The sequence below is a fragment of the Dryobates pubescens genome, chromosome 10 (assembly GCF_014839835.1).
Source record: "Dryobates pubescens isolate bDryPub1 chromosome 10, bDryPub1.pri, whole genome shotgun sequence".
Classification (NCBI taxonomy): domain Eukaryota; kingdom Metazoa; phylum Chordata; class Aves; order Piciformes; family Picidae; genus Dryobates; species Dryobates pubescens.
In genome coordinates, this window is record NC_071621.1 from 20,764,651 (window position 1) to 20,779,190 (window position 14,540).

General features: G+C 40.2%; 1 protein-coding gene across 1 annotated transcript in view; it reads right to left on the minus strand.

The window, feature by feature from the left end:
- KL (klotho) overlaps positions 1-14,540 on the minus strand; it is a 50,412-nt gene that overhangs the window by 13,786 nt on the left and 22,086 nt on the right. The window contains exon 2 of the mRNA XM_009907069.2: positions 60-570. Coding sequence (XP_009905371.2) covers positions 60-570 — 511 coding nt within the window. The remainder of the gene's footprint in view (positions 1-59; positions 571-14,540) is intronic.

The window sequence follows — 14,540 nt, forward strand, 5'->3', positions numbered from 1 at the left end:
TGCTGGCTATTTGGCATTATGATTATGTCAAGTATATATTAATACAAACTCAGCCTTACCTTTTAAAGTTTCCATAATGAACTTTTTGAGATAATAAATATATTTGGCATCATCTCTCTTGGTGCTACCAGAAACAAACCAGCTGTTCTCCACAATGAATATTTGGGGGTTATTATATTCACTGCTTATCCAGTAAAGGAGCTGCCTTAGGCTTATTGATTCCAACTGCTGGAATTTCATGCGGGAGTCCAAGAGCTGGAAACTCAGAGTAGCTCCAAATGAAAGAGCAAAAAAGTCTGCTGTTCCCTTGATATACTTCTTCTCAACTTCACTGAATTCAGGCAACAGAGAAGAAAGATTGCTCCTCATGCTTTCTGGATAGTCACCATCAATAAATATGGGCTTAGCGAACCAGCCAAGCACAAAATCAAGGGATTTTTGACATTCTTTTATGTTTTTTTCAGTCATATGTTGAGGTTTTATCCAGTGGGAACTAAGGGCAATGGACACTTTCCCCCTTTGAGTTGGACGGAAATGGTCATTGTAGAGATGCCAGACTTTAGCATGGGCCTGTTGAAAAGAAAGACTGCAATTAGTGCACCTGAAATTTCATTTTAGGCAATGCAATTAGTCTCAAGTACTGACATCCAGTGTCTTGCAGTAACCAGATAATCACAGCATTTGAGGGCTCAGCCGTGTTCACTCATCAGCAATTTACAGTTCCCAAATTAACTTCTCATTAATACCACACTAATACCACCTATCACCTAGAAATGATTATAGTTGGTCAGGGAAAACAGCACCTTAGTGTTTCATGAGTACTATTCTGGGCATTGAGCACACTTTTAGCTAGACACCTTTATTAACTCTTATTTTTGAGTTCAGACACACTTCCAGTATTTACAAAAATGAAAAAGCATTTAACTAAACATGTTTCAATGTATGTTTTCATTCTAGGAATATCAGTTTATTTGCAGACTCACAGCTATATAAAGGAACGTCTGCCCTTAAGAACTGCCCAAATCCCTCAAACAATACGAGACAAAGGAGCATCTTTGAACTTATTCCTATTTCAATCAAAGGGAAAGCTACTAATCTGGGGTTTAAAAAGTGTGATGAAAAACAATTTACTACAGTTCCTGGAAAAGTGTTCCAATAATTCAATTTGCTTTATCAAAATTTACTATTTACCTCTAATATCAGACTTCAACCACTTGTCTTGGTATAACTTTATCTGTTCCTTTGAGGAGATATTTTCTACCACATTTCTTTCCCAGGATCTTACAGTCACTTGAATCGGTCTCCTGATGTTCCCTTTGAAAGCTAAATACATTAAGTTCCTGGAGCTTTGTGTTATCTTCAGGCATAGCTTCAAGCTTTCTAACCATTCTCCCTGATCTCCTCTTATTCTCTTCCAATTTGTCATCATCTGTCTTAAACTGCAGAAGCAGAATTGGACACAATATGCCAGCGGTAGTCTTGCCAGCAGTAAATCCAGAGACAATTTAATGCGCTCTTGCTGCTTATGTGGCCACAGCATTACACTGTGAGCATATGCTCATCTAAACTACCCTATCTCCAGAGACCTTCACCATCTAAAATGTATTTTTAATTTGCACCTAGCTTATCAAAGAACTTTGCTCTATGAAGCAACATCCCGTCTTTCTGTCATCTACATGTTAATGGAAATTGTAATGTTTTTTTTCTAGGTCATTGATAAAAAGGTAAAAATATGAGATCTGTTCATTAGAATAAAGCCTATCTCCAGTTTACCTTTGAATTTTGAGGCTTATCAGTCAGTATTTGTTCATATGTGCTGTGATGATATGAACCTCTATTCTTGCCATACAAAGTCACAGGAGTGATGAATATGACAAATTGTTAATCAAAATGTCACACACCATTTTAGTCCTCCTTGTAGCCACATAGAAAGCCTAATAACTCTGCTCCATGTAGTTGATATGTTGGCAAATTTTATCATTAATTTATTGAAAGCTGCTGTGCAGTTTCCTTTTCATATACTCTTAGCATTCAGGCTTTGAACCACAATGATTTCCATTTGCCAGAAATCAAGATTATTAATAATTTTCCACATAGACACTGTTAATTACCCAGGAAAAATAATGCATTCTATCATTCTAGTCTTCTTGCAGAGTTTAAATTTTCACTACTGCGAGAAAAAGAAATGGAAATGAAGGACAACTGAAGGTCAGATCAATAATCAAGGCTCAGCTCAGCTGCCCCCATACAAAAACCTGCCGCCTTTGAGCCATCGTGGGATATATAAACCAGCAGTGCAGATATGACACCAGCCCCTGGAGGCGACTCCATTCACGCCCTTTTAGAATGATCATTAAAACCCAAAGAGAAAAATCTTGAAAACTGTGACTCACAGCGCACACCTATGTGAGTGTAACTGAATTAAGCTCTCAGTGGCAAACTTGAGCATTGATGCTCTCATTTATAATACTTCAATACTTCAAATGAATGTGATGAGGTCCTACCACCTTTCTATATTAATACAATGGATTTTAATGCTAGTGAGAAACTAAATATAGTAACCACAAACTCTCATGTCAAGTACAGACTTAGTTTTATTTCACACTGAAGCTCTGTCACAGATTACACATCCAGACCAAAATGCTATACACCCAGCAGCTTAAATATGATTTAAAATTCCATTATGAACAAATGTGCCACCACTTGCAGCTCATATTTGCACACCCAAATTTTCCCTCATCAAAATGCTCTATACTCTTTCTCTGTCAGACCTGACTCATCTGCAGACTCTCTAGCTCAAATGTTAAGATACCACCACGCACACTCTCAGACACATAATTTAATCTGTCATCTGCACTTGCACATATGCTGCCTGCTTACAGCACATCTCATGGACTGTGGAAGACTTGCCCCATAGCTCTTAGCCCTCCCTATTCCTATCCATGGAGAAAAATCTTCCAGCACATGTGTAGCTTCAATTGTACTATGAAGAAAAGAGGGAAGGAACCCCACAGGTTTTCACTCTACACAGATAAGGAGGTGCTGGTTACTCCTTCATTGCAATGAGAAAAAAAGGGGGAAAAAAGAAGGAAAAAAAAAAAAAAGTAGTGCAGCAATGTGGGATTTTCTCAACTTTATTTTTTAAGCAAGTCATCTAGTCTGCCCCTATAGAAAATGAGAAAAGACTTTGGTCTAAGATATGCAGGGTGAGTCACTCTTTGGGAGTCCATCTCTCTCCACAGACAAAACCTGCTACTCAGTTTAGACAAGATGTGTTCTAGAGATAAACAAAGCAGGTGACAAGAAGGCCACTTACATGTCTGCCTTCTGTGGTGTGCATGAAGTTGCATTATTTTACTTCCATTAAAAAAAAAATAAATAAAAACAACAACACCCAAAACCAAACAGCTAAACATAGAAAATGGTGCATGAAAGTCTCCAGGCTCTGCAGATTTAGATTAATGAAGCAGTTCAAAACTGCACAGAAATAAAGCTGGAAGAAGCCACTGACAGACCAGACAGTCTCTGTGGAAATCTGGGACAGAATTAATTTGCCTAAAATTAGGTGCCTAATGCAGCTAGACATCAGACTATTCCAGACAGTTCCAGAAAGCTGTGAGTCCCCCTGAATCCTGTCACATCTCTCAGCTCCACGGAGACACTTGGGATACTACAGAATGTGTTGAATGATTTGCACCTAAACCTATTTTCAGACAACTGAATCTCACTCCTACGGTTAGACTCATTTTGAACTGAAGACACCTTATATTTTGTTGTCTACATGACCTACATGCCCAAGCTCCCTCTACAGGCAGTGAAGGTCTCAGGCTCCACTCAGCTGCCTGAGCACAGGCACTCCAGAACACAAGCCTAGTCACATCTGCCATTTCCACGTGGATGTCCTAAAAAGCCTGGGAAGTCTCACAAGCTCTACTTACACAGAGCTGACAGGTCCGCACTCCAATTCTAGCACGTGATTCCCAGTACAGTACAGCAGCCAAGTCATCAGACTCTGGAGGACCACTACCTAGGTCTCAATAACTGTAGGGATTAGGAAAAGGAATTAATGTAGATGTCTAAACTTTTTTGAGATGCCTTACCTGGATGAGGCTAGCAAACACAATTCAAGACTCAATGGGAGACCTTGGTCTTCTGGAGTAGCAAATGGAGACCAGGCAGAATATCCTAGGGTAGCTCAACTGATACTGTACATCTCCTGGGACAATGGAAGCCTCCTAGATGTCTATTACCCTTAACTGAAATTTAGCATCCCAGATTAAAGTCAGAGAAAACAAGTAGGAACCAACCCTTTTACTTCCAGATCTCAGTGACCAACCTATGCTAAGACCAACGTGCTAGTTTCCAGGCTGTTGGATTTGGGTAGTCTTGTCATTAGTACTTACATCCAGAGGGTAGCACATACTGTTATATAGCAAACACTTGATTGACATGCTTCAACCTGCTAAGACTTAAGCTAAACTGGTATTAGAAAAGCTGTGCATTAGAACGGGAGCTCTCTGTGCTTGCTAGTGTCTATTCTTCAGGATCAGGAAAGCTTTCAAACAGTATTTATCTTACCCTTAAAATACTTTCATCACAAAGAAAAATGTGAAATTTTTTATCACTGCAAAATTTTTGGAACATCTCAGGATGTAGCTTGCCCTTAGCTAAGACCAGTGGTATGTCTGTACTTCACTCATGGTTCAGGCTCTGACACAGTCCTGTTTTGTTCTTCCCCTGACTTTTCCTCTCAATCTACATATTTGGACCATGATCTGCCTGTAAAAAACTCACCAAATTCTGATATTGGTCATATATGATCAACCTTAAAGATATCTCTGTATCAAAGTCAATAATGCCCAAATCAAGCCTTGACGAATGTGTCAAGTACACTTCTAAGGCAGAAAAGCCCCCTGCAATGCCATAGAATGGGCTAGTCCTACAAAATCCAAATTCCTGTGGCAACAGCAGAAATAATTCAACACAGGCAAACAAGCATCACAGTCTGACACAGTCATGTCCTACTCAATTGCAGGACAGATCTTCACAGTCTAAGAATCATGATGCATAACATTCACAAGAATTATAATTGGGAGCATTATGATTCTATAATTTGTGTTCATTTCTCTAGAACAAGTTGTGTGTCTTCTGAGCCAATAACAATACCACTCATTTCACAAACTGCACAAATACCCTGCTCTCTAGCGCTCAGATGAATGATCCTGTATTAACTCCCTATTTGCATCTTAATGAAACTGAGTAGCAAAATGTTACTGAAACTCATTTAGCAATATAAAGAGAAGAGTTAATTTGAAAAGATGTGCAACAGCTTTTTGATTACTAGAAACTGGGCTGATGCACCTCCAACAAAAATGTCATTATTCAGTCCTACATCAAAAGCCCTTCTGAAATGGATATAATTACTGCAATGATATGGGAAAGTCTAGTATATGATTAGTCAGACTGTGCCTTGTACCACGAAGGGGAAAATGTAATGTGTTTTTCCCCCCAGCATCATCAAAAGCAAGAATTTTAATCAAAAGCTACAACAAAGGGTGTCACGAATCATGTAATGTTTCACCCTTGGATCCAAAGTCACAGTATCAAGTAGATTTTACCCACACAGTCTTTGGACAAATGTTCTCTTTCACAAGTAAATTATATTCTTAATTCTGAGTAGCAGATAGGGGTATTTAAAAAATGCCTGAGGGTTTCCCTATACTTCAAAACTGGTAAAATGGCATCTTCATGTCTACAGCACAGGACTGTGTTATAGACAGTACATTAGCCATGTAGTTAACTTCATTTTTCCACTATAATTTCTTCCTAAATATACATATTTCCTAGTTTTCTTTTTTGAGTTTGTTGGCCAACGTTACCACAGATGATTGAATCAATACGTTTGGTATTTTTCACCAATCTCAACAACTTGGGCTGAGATTCAGCCTTGGAAGTGATACACAGAATGCCAAGTGAAGGTTTTTCAGTCTACTGCCACTTAATCTAAAATTTGCTACAATTACAGCTTTATTGCACACCTGAAGTATGTTGGGGTTTTTTTGTTCTACTTCCTTTCTCAGTACAATTTACTCTCTGTTTTTCACACTGTGATGGTCATTGTGACATGCTGGTATCTCATGAACATGAATGAATTTATGCATGCCATACACAGGGCAGAAACCAATATAATTACTATTTTACAAACTGGGAACAGAGATATAACAACATGCATAGAAGAAAAATTAAACCAAGTACCTTAAGTTGTAGAGCAGTGTATGAACTCAGAACAATGACTCTGTTTGGTGTGACACTCACCTCTACAGAAAAAGCACCAAAGAGAACATTAAATACTTGTCTGAAGGCACAGTGGCTAGCTAAAATACCATGTCTCCCCATCACAGGCAAAACAGAGGAGCTTTGCTAGCACAAGAATAAAAAGGAGAAGGTAACCAAAAAGCATGAAGCTAAGCCACTAGCATCAAGATGCATTGCAGGTACTAAAAAAATATTAGAAGGGAAAACAAACAACAAACAACTAGCAAAAAATATAAGGAAGCAGATTTAAAAATATTTCTACAACATGATTTTTAATTTTATAGCAGATGAAATTCTGGGAGGGTTTGTACTTTCACATACTCTATGCATAAGCATCTATCACAGATAGATATGCAGCAGAGAGACACAAGGTGAACACAGTGTGACACGAACACCCTTGATTCCATTGTGTCAGGTGACTGCTGCAAGAAACTGTCCTGAAGGGACAACCCCAAAACATGCCCTAACCCAGACAATGTGCTAGGCACCTGTGAATGTGCAAATTTGGACATTTTATGGGGTCCAGATGGTCCAGAAAATGTGCAGCACATGTAATTAACCTTTTAACACACCTGTGAACTGTGTATACCCCTGGCCATTCTATAGGTTCAACTATAAGGTTTCTCTGTTACTAACAGGCATTAAATTGTCTTTGGACAGTAATCAAACCAATCAAGAAAGTAGGCAATTTGCCTTGTTCTCACCAAGAAAGCAACCAGAGTCAAATGCTGCCAACGTTGCAGCTGAAAAGCTTGTCCTAGCAGGCAAACCACACCTGGGCCTTGCACATGGACCAAGGCAACCAACACTGCAAGAGTCTTGAGCAGAAAGCAGAAACGGGAAAAGCCACAAGAGAACCAAGTCCCAGAAGAGCTGCACTCTGCATAAGAAAAGAGAGGCCCCTTAGCCTTCTCCAAGCCAAGGAAAGACTACAGCCAGCAATAGAGTACACAAGAGGAGACCCCTTAGCCTTCTCCGAGGCAAGAAAAGGCTACTGCCCAGCAACAAAATACACAAGAGGAGAGAGGTCCCCTAGCCCTCTGCAAGGCAAGAAAAGCTACAACCTGTGAACTGGGCATGAGAGAGGCCCCTTCGTCCTCTTTGAGCCAAGAACCACTTGCATTATAGTTACAGCATCTGGGAAGATACCAGACAAAGGAGCAAGCCATGAGTCTCTGGCTACTTTGCTATAGAATCCCCCTTGTGGGAAACCACAGAATGTGGCACCTTTATTTCCAGTGTAAATTGCTGTATTGGAAATTCTCAGATTTGTGCTAAAATCATTTAACTGTCTTCACATGTAGAATATATTACCCACAACTGATAATGGAACCTGTACATATACTCTGTAAGTAAGTTACGGTGGTGTCTGAAGATGCCACTAACAGAAATATTAAATATACAATATAAACATATATGTTATTACAGAAACCTCTCCTCTGAAGTAGAGAAAGCCTAGATGTTATGGCACAAGCCCTGAGTTAAGTCTCTCTCAGTCTTGCATACCCTTGAAAGGTTGCTCACTGGGCAGGTACCCTGCAGTAAGGCAGCTGGACTTGCGATGCACTCAGCAACATCCTACTGTCACCATCAGAGGCTATACAAACACAGGCATACACCTTCATGGAGGAGGGGAGGAAAGCTCTCCTCACCTAATTTCTGTATTCACCTGCATCTGAGCAATTCATATGCAGAGGAGAGGGGAAAGCTTCTAGGCCAAAATACACACAAGCCACTTTTAACGCCAAGGTAAGAGCGAGATGAAAAGTGACTGTTGCCCTCCACTCACCACACAGGCAGGTTGGCATGACCACTGCAGTCTACATCTTGTCCAAATAAACTAGAGCACCAAGAGACAAGTGGGCTGGGAAAGCAGTTTGAAGTCTCCTGAGACAGAACAGTCTCTGAAAACATAAAGGTCATCTGGAAAGGAATTAAGCGGCATCTGACTTTGAGAAGCAATGGGAGACGAGATAAAAATAGCTTCGTTTCTGACAACAAGTGCTTCTGAGACACTTGATGTGTTTAATCATTTTCCCTACCTCTGACAGAAAAGATTAATTACAGAACTGCACAAAAATAGTTCAAGGAATGTTGTGACCCATGTGAATATTAAAGATATGAGAGATTCTTAAACAGAGTACAAAAATAAGATAAAAGCACAGAGCAGTTTGAGTGATTTGAAAGTGAGAGACAATCTCACAGTACTGAAGGGAGCTAAAATAGTACCTTGTGAGAGACTCTGGAATCTGGGACACAATGCTCAGGGAGTATTTAGGGGAAGACCAAAATTTAATCATTGCTATCAAAATTGTTTGGGTCAGCCACAGTGAAGACAATTAGAGTAACAAACACACTCTTTAATGACATCAGTTTGAAAAAAAAAATAAGCTATTGTTGGTTAAATAATATAAATAAATAAGTAACAGTCAAACATTTACAATATATCTAAGGGTAAAAGTTATGAGGAGGTGACTCATGTCAAGCATTTCTCTGTTTGGTACATCACCAGGGTTTCTGGTCCACACAGGAGGAAACCAAATACTCCTCTCTACATGTTCACCACCCAAACTTACGGCTTGGAAACGCCTGTTGTATACACTGTGGAACTAAGCTTGGCAGCCCAGGTGGTAGCACAGATAGAAAGAATGCATTTCTGACAGTTTAGCATATGAAGAGAATTGTTTTGTGAAGTCTCAGAGCAGTTGGTAGAAGCTCAACAAACAGAAAAGGCCAATGACATACAGTGGCATGCTAGAAAGAAAAATTTTCTCAGCAAGACTTCAAAGCCCATCATCAACATGTGCACCTGACAGACAAGGAAGTGACAAAAAAGGTTTCAGCTTGCTGGGCCTAATCTAACCAGCTAAACCAACAAAGCAGTTTGCAAAGATGTTAAAAACAACCTATCATCCAGGGTGAAAATTATAGACTATAGAGCTCAGATTACCCATTACCACTATCCCTGCATTTAAAACACCCAGAGTAGAAGCCTTGTACTCTGGTGTTAATAATTAACCCCAAATCTTATGCTAGGCACATCAGTAGATTAAAAATAAATTGATGCAATTGAGGCATGTATCTGCTCCTGGCGATGTACTGGAACATTCTGTGTGCACCTTAATGCTGAGAATCTCCCAGGAAAAAGATAGGAGGAGATCCTTGACATACCATTATTACAGGAACATCAACTTATACTGGATTGTGAAAATCCATGTTTGTAGAGCAAAGAAAGGCTGACAGACTGGCAGTCAGAAATTATTCCTGAGTGGCACACAAATGTGGTGTTCTAAAAGCTCCAGAAATTCACCTAGAGATAAATGGGTCAAGGGTTTTCCCCAACTATAGTCCCAAATGAAATTAGATTACTGGACTATTCATACAGAACTGTTTATGAGAAGCAGCAAAAACACTCCCAAACCACAGAGAAAATATTACTGGAGCAACAAATAATTGCATACTCCTATCTGGTCTATCATAATGGGAGGTTGTAGACAGGCAGAGGTTGGTCTCTTCTCCCAGGCAACCAGCACCAGAACAAGAGGACACAGTCTCAGGCTGTGCCAGGGGAGGTTTAGGCTGGAGGTTAGGAGGAAGTTCTACACAGAGAGAGTGATGGCCCATTGGAATGGGCTGCCCAAGGAGGTGGTGGAGTGGCCATCACTGGAGGTGTTCAGAAGGAGACTTGGTAGGGTGCTTGGTTGCATGGTTTAGTTGATTAGGTGGTGCTGGATGATAGGTTGGACACGATGATCTTGAGGCTCTCTTCCAACCTGGTTTGGTTTATTCTATAAAAGCAGGCAGAAGGATTTACTGGGTAATGGTTGATTTTTGAGCAATGAACCATAAACCACACCTATCATAGCCAAAATGCCAGATTCTGGCATAACAGATTTAGCCTATGTTGTCTATATTACCTTGTTATCAGGAAAAGGCTGGTAATGAATTTCCCCCTTATGTTTATGGGGCAGACATGCCACTTCACATGCACCTCATACCCAAGGATTTCACTGTGCTCCAGCTTTATACAACATTAATATTACTACAAATAGGAAAAATTATCAGGAACTGATCAAATTCGTATAATTTCATGAATAGATGATGTATTAACCTACACTCAGACTCAAACAGAGCTGAGTCAATTAAAAGAGAGTAAGCCATAACTTCTGGAGCATGATTCCAAGTGAAATGATGAACAGATCAAGTGGTATGGGAAAGACAAAAATATAGGAGTATGCTGATCACTTTATCAACTGTGAGCAAAATTAACAGGAAGATCCCTGCTCCACAAGTTTGCATGAGCTCAAACCTCTTCTGAGTTTGTTTATTTTTCCCCAGGATTTTATATCATGGTTGCAGATATGATTAAACCTTTAACCAAGTTGTTAAAGAAGGTGCAGCAACAAGAGTATACAGGACAAAATTTGACCTCTGCAACACTGAGAAGAGGCTGGCAATGACAGCCACATCGGGGATGCTATTGTAGCACAAGCACTTTGTTTGCACTTTGTTAGACCCCTCCAGGAGCAGTAGAGGCCAAGCTATCACAAAACCAAGTCAGTCGGTTGATGTATAAAAAGGAGCACATTCCTGGGAGACTTAACGTGGAGACTTAAAAATTACAGAGCAGGTAAAAGGTGTAATTAGCAGGCTCTGCATATTTAAGACTAAAGAATGAACTACAACAATAGGTGGTCCCCGGAGCATACCATGAGGATCTCATCTAGTTTGTCCAAAAGAAAAGTCACTTCAAATAGAGTAGAACAACAGAAAGGCAGCCTGCCCTTTCTGGGAGAAGACACTGATCAATCAGTATAGAATTATTTAATGTGTATTACAGGAAATGTTTCTACTACATAAAGGAGACTCTCCGTTTTCAGCACGCAAAGAGTTCTGCTCCATGGCTGCAAATATAAAATGACAGGACCTTTATGAATCACAGGCCAAAGCAGTAACTGTTGCAGTGCCTAGGTGCATCACTACAACAAAATGACAATTAGAAGTATGAGAGCACCATGGTAGTGGTGGTTCATCTGGCTACTACCCAGTAAAAGGCTTCAGAAGGTATTTCTGGATGAAAGTGCTGGTGAATAGCTTTTTCCCACTGTGAGTTCCTCTGTGAGAAACAGCCACTGGGTATCAACAGCAAATAAACTGGAAGAAGTCTCCACCAGCAGACGGTACCAGTGCGTAAAATGGAGGCATGTGGTCCTGCATAATCAGCATAGAAATTACAAACGTGGTCAATGTATTGACAATCCCTGTATTACAAGCTGTTGCAGATTGTACACCACAGCAGCCCCAGATGAATGAGGATTAAACAAAAAATAACATCCATGAGGTTAGTAACATGGTTTTATGACTGCAAAAACCTCAGGCTTTCAGACAATGGCATGTAACAAGACCTGATGCCTGTGCATGGAGCAAAGCTGAGCATAATTAAGCAAGCTTAAAACATTGGATCAGAGGTAACAGGCAAATGAAACCCAGAATGAAAGGAATTTACTTGAGGTGATCTCTACAAAGATTCTTTTTAAAACCAAATATTTGGATTGCTCATGCCCAAATCTAGATCGGTCACTCACATGACAACCTGAGTTTATTCTGCTGTAAGTTTGGCTATTAAATTTAATAGTCCTGAGAAGAGAGCTGCACATCAATTACAGTGGGCTATGGAGTAAGATGGAAAGTTCCCTTCAGCCCTCTAGATGGATGCAAAAAGCAGCTAATCAGGATAAGCAATATAAATGCAAAGGTGCCAGTTTTCAATCTTCAGACAACTGTTTAGATTACTGTTTGACCAGATGTGAATACTGAACTCTTTTTTTTCTAATCAGTATTCAGCTGCTCATGTGAGATCCAGCTGTGTTTGCATGCATACCCAGATAGAGCAATCACTACAAAGTATCTCATTGTGCATAACCTGCCTGAAATGCTCTGGTCGGTGAACAAGTAATAGAACTGACTGAAGGGTGTGATTTCAATCATACACCTTTGCAAATAATGCTCAAGTTGCAAAAATCACTGAAACTGTATAATAAATTAACTTTAGTCCAGTAATGTTTGGAATACCTTTTGTTTGATTGTTTTAGATAATGAAGTATTTGATTGTAATATCTCAAGTCTCATTGGTTATAAAACAAGCCACAAAAGCAATGATTACAGCAAGTTGCAATAGCAAACAAAATACTCAGGCAACCGCAATAGAGAAGGCAGGACATCATTCTTGATGGAAGACCCTCCCTTGTGGTCCTCTAGCTGCATTCTGTAGCTGTAATCCTACTTACTCTTTTATACTTCCTAATTGCAAAAAATAGAAGAGTAGTTAAGTGCTGAGCAATTTGAAGAACAGCTATACCCTAGGAGAACAAACTGTAGCCTACCCTCAGACTTGTAGTGAGGGTTGTGAGTCTATACTAGGCAAGAGAGAGCTAACAGCTCCAAGAATCAATGTTTGGTGCTGGTACATTGAAAACTGTAGGAGGATTCACATCATTGCTAAATTCAGGAGTGAGAACTTAGAGTCTCCAGACTACTGAAAAAGGGGACTGTAGCCCAATAAATGCAGTATTGCTATAGAAAGTACTAAGCTATAAGATGCATCTAAATTTACTCTGACTCAGCAGTCACAACCTATTAAGATCTGCTTGGGGTGATTGCAAGTCTGTTTTAGCTGCATAACTGCTTGGTGATCAGAAGAGGAGGGCACCATTGCCTGACTTCGGGTTTTACCCTGCTTTGGCTTAAAACAGGCTCTGTGGAGGTATGGTTCTATCCAAATGGTATTACAGGCCTACTTCTAGGCAACTGAATCTCAAAGGTAATGCCAACTTAGGTCTGAGAGACATCCTGCTTAACCTAGACCGGCTAATACATAAGTTACCTGTGAGTACTGCGTCAAACCTGTGAGTCATTGCAAATGTTATGGCATTTCGTAAGTGCTCAAGAAACTAAATCTCACCCCTAGGAAGCCTAAAGCAGCTCCAGATGCTAACAGATAGTATTAGATGTCAGAGGTGTTAATGTCCACTTGTGACATAAGACTCAGTTGATCATGGGCAGATGCAACACAAGACCTGTGTCTTTTGGTCTGGCAGTTGGAGGCAAGGCAGGATAATTTAGGCTTCTCAAAGGGTACATACTTACCTATGTGTGCAACCTTTTTAGCCCCAGTGGCTTCCAAAGAGTTAGCCTTGTGACTGCGTGAAGTCATGACTCAAAATGTATGTAAGAGCATACCAAAATCCTAGAAAGATTTAGGCAGACCAAGAGGACCTAAGACAGACTCTACTCCAGAAGTCTTACACCAGCAACCACCTCTGAAAGGCTGATACAGTGAATCACAGAACCATGTAGAGAGACAAGTTGAACTGAATGACACATAACCTAGAGGTCTTGATGCCTCAGTTGTTTGCCCATCCTTGCAACAGCATGAGAACCATAAGACTAACTGATAAATTTTAATTTATACCATGATTATTACTGGCCATAATTCTTCCTTAATGTAATTGTTTCCATGATGTGGATACTGCATGAGGAATTAAAACTAGCTACTCAGCAAAGACACCACATCAATGGGGATACAGTCACTGGAGAGGACACATCTACATTTAGCCCATATCTAAGGCTAAATTACAGCAGCTACTCTATCATTCAATTACCTCCTTCCCAGGAGACAAGGGGAATCAGAAAAGGGAGAAAAGACTCACAGGTTGAAATGAAAACACATTTAATGAAATAGCCAAACCAATACAAAGTATACAAAGTTATACTAAGCCCAGCAAAGGTGCAGTAGTCACAATACACAGGAAGGCAGGAGAAGGAAGAAGAGTGTGAAGAGCCTGCAAAAAGCACATGAAGAAGGAAGCCCAAACAGGAAACTCCCCTATTCCTCTCAAACTTCCCCCTTTATACTGAGTGTGATGCTTATGGTATGGGATACACCTGTGAGCCATCTCAAGTCAGCTGTCGTGGCTGATCTGAATTGCTAATGGGCTGCAGCCCATGGCTGGCATGGGATTCTGTCCTAGTAAAACCAGGACAGCAGATGCTGGTCAGCCACCTTTATTTTAAAGCATCACCACACTCCTCAGCAACCACCAAGAAGTTGAAGTGCAGTGCTCTCATCACAACCCAGAAGAGGAAAGAGAAATACATACATAAGGAAAGAAGCGGGAAATGAGATTCATTGGTGGAAGAAAATTTCTTAGAGGATGGTATTTTTA